This window comes from Phoca vitulina, unplaced genomic scaffold, assembly GCF_004348235.1.
Source record: "Phoca vitulina isolate PV1807 unplaced genomic scaffold, GSC_HSeal_1.0 scaffold266, whole genome shotgun sequence".
Lineage (NCBI taxonomy): Eukaryota > Metazoa > Chordata > Mammalia > Carnivora > Phocidae > Phoca > Phoca vitulina.
The window spans coordinates 1,109-12,178 of record NW_022589953.1 but is presented as its reverse complement, the minus strand read 5'-3'; the positions used below and the strand labels follow the sequence as shown (position 1 = coordinate 12,178).

The 11,070-nt window shown below is 45.1% G+C and overlaps 1 protein-coding gene across 1 annotated transcript; it reads right to left on the bottom strand.

Annotated features, from left to right (window-relative positions):
• Nucleotides 1-9,775: 9,775 nt before the first annotated feature.
• Nucleotides 9,776-10,750, bottom strand: LOC116629084 (GTPase IMAP family member 6-like; the record flags this gene model as incomplete). Its single annotated transcript, XM_032399389.1, has 1 exon — nt 9,776-10,750. A coding segment is annotated over one exon (975 nt), but the record flags the coding sequence as incomplete, so codon positions are not given.
• Nucleotides 10,751-11,070: the final 320 nt, after the last annotated feature.

Here is an 11,070-nt window from a genome sequence, read left to right as displayed (position 1 = left end):
ACTTTTCTGTTCTCTCATACTTGTACAGAATTGGAGTCCACTTTTTCTTGGAAAATACCACTGCTCCTTCTTCTAAGAACACAGTGATGACTTTCACTTTTTGGGTAAAAGTTCAATTTGATTTGGGAGCTAGTCTTGGTCAACCCTCAAGACATCTCTCCTCCTTTTTCCTGGAAGATTCCAGCCACATTCTCAACCCGTCTGCCAGTCAAACACCACATTCTCCTTGGATTGATTCATTCTGCACTGATAGAAATCATGTGTAACCAAGGTTTCAGAGACCTTTCTGGTTTTCCCAGTGCAAAAATTCCCCTTTAAGATATGAATAACAGTAGGAGGTGTCTCTATCCCTTTTCCACTGGGTGCTTCTCACCTAATCATTTCCAGGGCTTCCCAAAGCACATTCCCATGTGCTACGAACATGTCCTGGTGGTCATATGTGACTTGTGCCAACTCCCCTTGCTCTGCCATCTTGAAATTGGCTTCGCCATGCTCCAAGCCATTTTGCCCCAAGGGACATATACCTCTCCCGTGTTTTCCCAAAACAAATATGATTTAGACTGTACATTAAAAAAAAAAGATTTTATTTATTTATTTGAGAGAGAGAAAGTGAGAGACAGAGCACGAGTGGAGGGGGAGGGGCAGAGGGAGAAGCAGATGCCCCATTGAGTAGGGAGCCCAATGTGGGGCTCCATCCCAGCACCCTGGTATCACGACCTGAGCCGAAGGAAGACACTTAACCGACTGAGCCACCCAGGGGTCCCTAGACTGTACATTTAATGAAAGTTAGCAAGGGCTTGAGGATAAGAGAAGCACAACACAAAGAAGCTTACAATTCTTTTCGAAATTATCACTCAGAGACAGATTTGATTTCACTCTACAGAATGTGGGTGCACTTTGAATCTACTGTTTTTATCATTGGAGTTTCAGCCAAAATTCCATTATGAATTTAACATCCTATTGTGTTACGACCTTCTGTAAGCAAATATTTAATCGAAGAGCCACACCTACCTCCTAAGAAAAAAGAAATACAGGTTCATGAGATGGGAGGCCCACGTGAAGTACCCTGAAAGCAGTGTTGCCCACTTGTCTCCCAGGGCAGAAGGCAGATAGAAGGTCCTTGATAAATACTACCCATTGTGGTTCATCCAATAGGAGGATGAAACATGTGGCATATTCCCGTCTCTTGAGGTTTAGGAGCCTATATCTATTCATCCATTCATTAACACTCATAGATTGTTTGACTTCAGGGTAGATTTTATACCATAAGAAAACACGGAGAATCTAGAGATAAGTAAAACAAAGTCCCTTTTGAGACTGGTTTCCTCAGGATAAAGATTCTGAGAATCATCCAAGTGGTGTGTGTCCATAGCTTGTCCTCTTTTATCCAAGTGGTGTGTGTCCATAGCTTGTCCTCTTTTATTGCTGACTAAGATTCCATCTGATGGATGCACCACACTTTGTCACTTCTTCTGTACTTAGTCTTACGTCCCTAATTGTTTTCTCTCATCTCATTGCATTGGCTAAAACCTCTATTATGATATTGAATGGTAGTGGATGGACACACTTGCTTGGTTCCTGATATATCTTCAGTGATTCCCAGTGGAGTAAGTGAGATGCTCAACTACAGTAGTCTATAATTTGTGTGTGTGTCATTTTCAGCAAGTATTCTCCAGCCACTTTTTTCTTGAGTGAACAGCTATTCTATTATTTATCATGAATAGCTAATCAATTTTGCCACGGCTTTCAAAAATCATCTATGGGAATAATCTTATGATTCTTTTTCCTTCTATCTATTAGTAAGGTGAATGATATTAATAGATTTTCTAATAACAAACCGATTTTTCATTTCTGTTTAAATCCTCTTTGGTCATGATGTATCACATTTGACAGTGTGGTGCTGGAGTCTATTTGTTAATATTTTATTTGATATTTTTGTATGGATGCTCATGAGAGATATTGGTTTATAGTTTTATTCTTTTGTACAGTGTTGTCAGGCTTAGGTATCAATTCTATACTTCCTTTTAAAAATTTCCCCTCATTTCCAATGTTCTGGAACAATTTAAAGAGCACTAGGACTGTCCGGACTTTGAAGGTTTGGAAGAATTTCCATGTAAAACCATCTGGTCCTTGCGCTTACTTTTTGGTGAGGTTCCTGGATGGCTTTCTCTATCTTTTCCATGTAAATTGGTCGATTTCAACTTTATCTCTCTAGTGGAGACAGTTTTGGTGATCTGTATTTCTCTAGGAAATTATCCATTTTGTCTAGGTCTTCACATTTATTTGCAAAGAGGTCTTAAATTTTAAAAATTTTCTCTAACTCAGGGGTCATTACCTCTTATCATTTTGAAAATTTTATTTGTGCCCCTTTCCCTTTTTTTCTTGAAAAAGTAGTTTAATTTTTTTCAACAAACAAGAATTTTAATGTGTTAACTAAATCTAGTGTTTTGTATTCTCTACTACATCAACTCTTGTTTTTATCCTTATTATTTCCATATTTGTGCTTTCCTTTTGGTTTACTTCATTGTACTTCTCCAGTTTTCTCTTGAGAGGGGAATTGAATTGATTTATTTCCATTATTTTTATTGAAGAAGTCTCAGGTGCTGTGCATTTTCCTTCCCTCATTTTTTCTTTCTTTCTTTTTTTTTTTTTTTTAAGATATTTATTTGAGAGAGAGAGGGAGTACAAGTGGGGTGGAGGGAAGAAAGAGAGGGAGAAGCAGTCTCCCCACTGAGCTTGGATCCCGACGCGGGGCTTGATCCCAAGGCCCTGAGATCATGACCTGAGCCGAAATTAAGAGTCAATTACTTAACCAAGTGCACCACCCAGGAGCCCCGGTGTGCACATTTTCTTAAGCATTATATCTCTGGTATAGATTTGTGAGAAGGGACATGAGATAGGGAATTTTTAATTTTATTTTTAATTCCCTTTGAGTTAGTAGCTGCTTTCATAGGAAAGATGCTTGGAGCAAGCTTATGGAAATGAGTCCCCTAAGACTTTAAGTCAATTGGTTCTTGTGGAGTAGTGTGGATAGCATTGGAAACAGCCTACATAGCAAAACTAAATGTAGACTACATTTAATATAAAGAGAAATTGTAAAAATTTTACTTTTACTTTTACTTTTTCTAGTCTTTCCTAGCTCCTATCCATTACTTCTAGGGAAAAACTATAACTCAATGTTTAATCTTGTTTAAAGCAGTCCAATCTGATCTGTTAAAGAGACCCTTTAGACAGGGTTCAGTCTCTCTATGTAGGTGATTTCAGTAACTATCCCCCAGCCACCATGTTCCTCTCCTTCAGTGGGGGATAGATGCCTACGTGACATTGGAACTTGTTGAGAAATTTGTTGTTTGACAGACAGAATTTGGGACACACATCTCATTGCTTTATTCTCCTTTCTTCCTCTCTGTTTTCTTTCCCCTGTAAGATGATGGAGTATTCCCAACTCCACTTATCTGGATATCTACTGTATAAAATGTTATTGCACAGCAAATGAGACCTGGACCTTGTCATGCCAATTGGAGGAGTGATAGAATATAGACAATCCGTTCTAAAGAAACACCCTGGGGGCGCCTGGGTGGCTCAGTTGGTTAAGCGACTGCCTTCGGCTCAGGTCATGATCCTGGAGTCCCTGGATCGAGTCCCGCATCGGGCTCCCTGCTCGGCAGGGAGTCTGCTTCTCCCTCTGACCCTCCTCCCTCTCATGCTCTCTGTCTCTCATTCTCTCTCTCTCAAGTAAATAAATAAAAAATCTTTAAAAAAAAAAAAAAAAAAGAAACACCCTGGATTACAAGGCCGCCGTCTTTTAACAAAACCCTATTACTATTTCTTACTATCAGAAGCTGATTCTTCAGGTTTTTCTCTGTATTTTGTGAAGCATTCGCATGCGTCAGAGCCACCGGGAAGGCTTGCTAAAGTACAAAGTTTCTGAGAATCTGCATTCCCAACATGCTCCCAGGTGCTGCTGAAGCTCTGGCCTGGGACCATACTTTGAGAGTGACTGGCCTGGGGCAAAGATTCTGTGATTGAATGGGAAAAAGGCAAAGTCACTTCAATAACGTTCAAGGCATTTCCCTCGTTCCAATTGTTACCAGCTGGATTCGGGGCACCAAAGACTCCTCCTCTCTGAGATTCTGATGGAAAAGCATACACACAAAGAACTAAACCAAATAGGGCAAAATACCAGATTTCTACCAGAAGTCTAGGACTCGCGAGTCAAGAGAACTGGAGACCGTAGCAGGGACCAGAATCCAAAGTTAGAAGTCTTCCTTCTTCTCCCTGAATGGAAGAGAGCTAGTTGCATCTAATGGGGCCGCCTGACAACCAAAGAGTCACAGTCTGAGATGACTCAGCTGGACCTGCCAGAAAGAGAACTTCTTTGGTGTGCATATAGGATGGAACAAGGAACCAAAAGTGCGGGTCATGTCTGGTCACAGCAGGTTAAAAGGGAGAGGATACCATCTGTTTCCTGTTCTTGAAAAATAAAAATATTTAGCAAGTGCCTTAGGGATGCGGGGAATTTGGTGCACAGCCGTGAACAAGGAAGTTCGCCGCCCACTCACCACTGTGAGAGTATGTGTCAGCATATTGAGACTCAAGTAACTAAAATACCGGATATTAAATTAATACTTTGTCCCAGGCTTACCCAGCATTAAATAAGTATAAGTGTTTGGGGTTTGGTTTTGTCTTGTTTGAGAGAGAGAAAGAGAGAGAGCGCGGGCCGGTGTGTTGCGGAGGGGCAGAGGGAGAGAACCTTAAGCAGGTTCCAACCTAGGGCTCATCTCCGGACCCTGAGATCAGGAAAACAGGTACAACTCTATTCGATGCCTTGGATGCGATAGGAAACATTCCCATAAGATTGGATATAAGGTGAACCCTTACCTATGAATTTTTCACTGTGCTGAGTCCTCTCTTGTCCCTGTGGCACCACTGATTCTCCCCGAGCGTCCCTTCTCTGCATCCCGGGGAAGGAGCCTAGAAGGACATTCCCTATCATCCTTTCTCCCTTAGGTCCTGGTTAGAGTCTGCCAAAGAGAGGCACTCCCTCGAGATTCGGAACGTGGATGAGAAGGAGCACCATTTCCGGAAGCCTTTGCAAACACACAGCGGTTGTGCTTCGAGGCTGACGACGTGAGAACCGCCTGGCTCAACGCCCCAGTTCGCTCCCTAGACCCTTGCATTCCCAGCCCTCCCGCGCTTGGGCAAGCCTCTCATTTCCTAGATGGACTTCAGTTTTCCCAATCAAATACTCTGTATAAGTGGTGGGAGCTGAAATATTTCTGCAAACAATCGAAGCAAAATGAAGTAGGATCCAGAGGTGGAAAAGAGCATGGTCCAGCAGTTCTGGGGCACACAGGATGAGATTCAGACTGGCGTCTTGTGCAGGTGTTTCCATCACAAGAGGTTTGTGCCAAATATCTATGAAAATTCTCATTTGACAGGCTTAAAAGATTTTGAAATACCCATCCCACCAATCTGATTTTTTTGCCCTGAATTTACAGCATGTCTTCATAGATTTGGGAATATGTTAAGACACACTCAAAATATTATTTGGGCAGTGTCTTATATCACACCTCTCCTATAGCTCTAAAGAAAAATACTTGCAGCTTTTCAAATTTCAAATTGATTCATCTTTGATATTATTAAACAGGTCTTGTCTTTTATGGACAAGGGTTTGGTGTCTTAATATGTCTTTCCTATTTTGATACTTTAAAATTCTTAGGCTTTTCTGAAAAATTTCCACTGAAACTTTTCATACCCACAGTAGTTATTTTTTTTTTTTTACTCTCTCCAACTAACAGTGTTTGTTTTTTTGTGTGCAATAATCCAAGCTGCTTTTAAGTGGCCCAAGTTACAAGCTCAGACCCTGCTAAAAATTGTTTAGAATTGTTTTGTTGGACATTTAATTCTGGCTCCAGTTACTAGTTTTATCAACTTTGTTTTTGATTGTTGAGAGGAAACATTTTATCAGAATTCCTATGTGTATGCTGAAAATGTCTCTAACCACTTTTTCTCTGGCTTTGTTGGACTGCAGGAAATTGCAATGGCTACTGGTCAAGAATTTTGTAACATATCTTCTTCTAGTCTCTTTCTCTCTCTCCGTTTCTGTCATAGCGCTTGCCTGGTCATCTCCATTTGTTCTGCATCGGTGTTATGCATTCATTTCGTAAAATATTTGATTTATTTAGAGCAAGGGCACGAGCAGGGGGAGGGGCAGAGGAAGACGGAGAGAGAGACTCCCAAGCCGACTCCATGCTCAGCTCTACCCCAGGACCCTGAGACCACGACTTGAGCCATCCACGTGCCCCTGCCTTCATTTTAAAGTTAAAAATCTGTCCATATTTATTTTTAAACTAAAAATCAATTTAAGTATATTATGAATAAAATAATAATCAGTCTTTAAGTTGAATTGCCAAGTACAATGTAGAAAGGCGTTACCGTGACTCATCCTGTCTATATCAGGTATTCAAACAAAAGTATTGCATCAGTGGAAAAGGATTATTCGAACAGAATCGATCTATTGACATGACTAGCTCAATGATGGGTTTATGTGTAACACTAGAAACAGTGCACATGGCCAACGTTTGCACTGCAGAACGGCAATAACATGTGATAGAACAGTTGGAGGGAAATTTACTTCTACCTCAACAACAAAGCTGTGTTTCATGGTGAAATACTTTACACTGCTTCTGTTTTTAAATTTCAGTTAAAACTAATTATAATTATGTAAAATGTTACACTTCTTCTCAGGTGTACTAGCTACATTTCAAGTGCTCAGTAGCCCCATGTGGCTAGTGGCTGCCATATTGAATACTACAGTTTCTAGAAAATACTCAAATATTTGGAAATCAAATACATACTTCTAAATAACCCATGAATGAAAAAAGACATCACAAAGAATATAGAAAATATTCTAAACTGAATGATAGTGAAAACAGAATAAACAAAAGTTTGTGAGACATAGATATGCGTGTGTAGAGGATAATTTCTTTTTTCTTAAGATAAAGATGGATTTATTTATTTTAGAGAGGAGGGGAAGGGCAGAGGGCGAGGGCGAGAAAGAATCTCAAGCAGACTCCCCACCAAACCCAAGAGCCTGAGACCATGACCCGACTCCTAATCAAGAGTGGGCCACTTAACTGAACGAGCCAGCCAGGAGCCCCGAGAGGAAAATTTCATAGATTTCTATTCTTACGTTAGAAAAGAAGAAATTTTAACAATCTATAGGTTATTGTGGATAATATGCTGTAGAGACTCGGGATATTACTACCTTCTGAAGAATATTGAGTTTGTTTTAGCAGGCACTTAAATTACTGGCAGATCACTTTGACTTTGGGAAGGCTTGGTTTTAGACATCACTAGCAAGGGATTACTTCAGCCTTGTTCTTCTTTTAGGGCAAATCCATTTGTCCTGATACGGTTTTGACACCTAAAATATGACCCGTTCAGTATTTCAGTGGAATGTCTGATGAACTAGAACCTCAGATTCTGTCTTTGCTGCCATGGGCAACTGCTGCCATCTGTGACATCTCTTTCAGGCTTCCAGAAAAAATTTCTCCTGGACCCTTTGGGGATGACAGTTCCTTATAGCGTCTGCCTGCATTTGGTCACTTCCCTGGGCCTTCGAACAATTGTTGTAAAATTATTATTATTTTGTATTTTCTGCATAGTTTATCAAGTGTTATTACAGGAGCACTGGGAGCTGGAAACTCCCCTGAGACTTCCAACAGCTGTTCTGACCCACCAGGGAGGAAACAACCTTGTAGGCACTGACCCCTTCTAGTTGCCCAAATCCCCATCTTTCATGCTTTGCTCCAGTGTAGAGACGTTTCTAGAAAGGCACAAATTCTAAAGTTGGCTATTTTCATAGCCTTGGCCAAGACAACCCTCCGTCCTCAGCCCACCCCCACCTCCACCCACATCACATCTTTCTTACTGGTACAGAGACTGGAGTTTCTAGAACATACCCACGCATGCCTTCCCTATTCTGTGAGGCCCAGGGAGTGATGGCGGTGCAAGATCTATCCCTCCCCCTGAAATGTGGTGGGAGTTTTCTCCCCGATCTTTAATCATAAAGGAGAAAAAAAAAACAAAACCCACTGCATTTGATGCAATTAAAACCAATTCCTTTAGAGTTTTTAATGACTGACACGTTTTGAGTGACTTGCCATTCAGAGTCACTGAAAGGCTATCATTTGGTCAATGCTTATATTTTCTGTTATGAAATTTAACGAAGCTAACAGTTAAAATACGATCACTCAAATTAAAGGAATTAATCTTCTAATGGAAATGCAAATGATTTTAGCTTTTACTCCATAGCTCTGAAGTTGGGAGTCTACTCACTTAGAGGTACGATGGCCTTGATCCATTTACCCTTGGCGTGTTTACCAATTGTCCCAAACCTAATGGAAGACAATTCCAACTGGAATGCCCATTGGTTCTTTTCTGATAATGAAACAAGTGATTTTAACTCTCACACAGAAGAATAAATGCCTGAGAATAACAAAGGAAATATAAACATGTAGACTGAGGAGGAAATCGGGTGTGCCATACTACACTCAAAGCCTCTGTAATCAAATCAATATTTTATTCATAACAAAGGAAAAAAGTCGAAGACCAAAACAGAATTGAAAATCCTGACATAGATCTTTGGGAATATGAAAATTTCTTACATGATGAATGTTGTGTTTCAGTTCAGTGGGAAATGGGCATATTTAATAAATGGCTCTGGCACAAGGACTCTCTTTTTTTTTGAGAGAGAGATTTTTATTTATTTGAGAGAGAGAGACAGAGATAAGGAGAGAGATAGCGAGAGAGCACGAGTGAAGGGAGAGAGAGGGAGAAGCAGACGCCCTGCTGAGCAGGGGCTCAATCCCAGGACCCCGGGATGGTGACCTGAGCTGAAGGCAGCCGCTTAACCCTCTGAGCCCCCCAGGCACCCCCACAAGGACTATCTTAAGTATACACTCAAAATAAGTCTCTGTGGTGCCTTGAGACCCTTTTCTGAATCTCCCAGCAAAAGAAATGCTCCAGCTTTCTTAGGAGTCCACTGAGTCTGGGGAAGATGGGTGTCATGGCCCCCACACCGGGAGACTGTAGTCCATGGGCCTCTGATTGCAGAGAATCTCCAACCAGAGGACAAGTGTCCAGACAGACCTGAGGCTGTGTCCTCTGCTTTCTGATTGTCCTCCAGCACTGTCTCCCCCACCTCCAGTTCCCACCTCTCCCAGAAGAAGGTAGCTGGAGGCCCTCGGTCACACAGCTCCAAGAAACGAAGAGAGGAGCATACTGGGAGGCATTTTGTCCCGGTCTGCTCCTATTCTGTTTCCATCAGTTGGTCAGACTCCCCAGAAGCCCCTAGAACCTCAAAGAAGCTGAGGGGCCCCTGAGGCGCCTCCGTGTCCTCATGCAGTCAGGTGGCCAGAGCCAGACCCCCCTCCTGCCCTCTTCCCCAATCGCAGGTGGCTTCTGAGGGACCCTGTCTGTAGGAGCAGCCCTCCAAAAGGACACCCCCGTGTTGCAGAGGTCTCCCCCCCCACCCCCCCAGCAGGCAGGCTACTCCCTGCAGCGTTTAAGTCATCCAACTGCTTCCTTTGCGGGCTCCCTGGAAGGGCTGACGAGGGCCCCGGGCTGCGAGCGGGGAACTGGGCAACGCACCCGCCTCTCGGCGCACCGGACACCCCCCAGGAGCCTGGGATGGCCAGGGAGCCCCGGGGATGGAGAGAGCAGGGGACCGGCTGGCAGCGGGCTCCCGGCGCCGCGGCCCAGCGGAAGCTCAGATGGGCACGCTCTTCAGCAGATGTCCCTGCGCCTTCTCGAATTCCTTCTGGAACCGGCACAGTCCCTCCAGCAGGGGCTCCGGGAGGGGCGCCCCCTCGGAGCCCTGCCCGCGGCCGATCGGCGTCCCCCCCGCGGCCCGCAGCAGGCGGCGCTGCTCGGAGTCCCGGCAGGCCGGGTGGCTGTAGGGGCGGCCCTCGTGCTCCCACAGGACGCCGTCCACCATCCGCAGCAGCTCCCGCAGCTGCGCCTCCTGCCGGCCGCCGCTCGCCGCGTTGTCGAAGGCGCAGTGGCGCCGCTCGCACAGCGCGTCCAGCCGGGCCAGGTGCTGGTCGTCGGTGGCCCGCACGTACTCGTCCAGCGAGCCGCCCTCCAGGTCCTCCCTGCGCGTGAACACCAGCACCGTGTGCGCCAGGACGGCCACCCCGAAGGCCTCCTGCAGGCGCCGCACGGCCTGCCGGTCGTCGTCGGTGAAGCGGCCCAGCTGCGTCACCAGGAGCACGGCGTGCGGCCCGGGCGCCGAGAAGGCCACCGCCTCGCAGATGGCCCTTGCCGCCGCCTCCGGCCCGGCCCGCGGGGACAGGATGTCGGGGGTGTCGATCACCTCGAGCTCCCGCCCGGCCCAGCGGCGGCTGCCCCGCTGGAGGGTCAGGGTCACCGGTCGGGCGCTGAGTCTGGACTCGAACTCTCTCCGGCCCAGGATGCTGTTTCCGGTGGCGCTTTTCCCGCTGCCCGTTTTGCCCACCAGGAGCAGCCTCAGGGTCCGCGGGCTCCGTGGGTCCTCCCCCAGGCCTAGAAGCACCGAGACAAAGCACGGGGAGCTGGGGTTAGAGCCGGGCCCGGTGGGGGTGGGAGCGCCGAAGACCCGGCTCTGCACCCGAGACCGGCGGGGGCTCACGGTCTGTCTTGCCTTTTTTGGGGTCGTTTTTTGAATTGTGGTAAATGCACAATATACAAAATATCTACTCTGACATAAAATTTATCACTGTACTCATTTTGAGGCGTGCAACTCCGTGGCGCTCAGGACATTCACAGTGTTGTGCAGTCATCTCCACCGCGCATCTCAACAATGTTTTCGTCATCCCAAGTTGTGATTGTGTTTGCTTTTCTGTGTCTGGCTTATTTCGCTTAGCATAGTGTTTCCCAGTTCATCCATGTTGTAGCACGGGTCAGAATTTCCTTCCTTTTGAAGGCTGAATAATACCCCCGTTGTAGGGAGAGAGCACTTTTTGTTGATTCACAGCCATACATGAACATTTGGGTTGTTTCCGCCCTTTGCCGCTGTGAATTGTG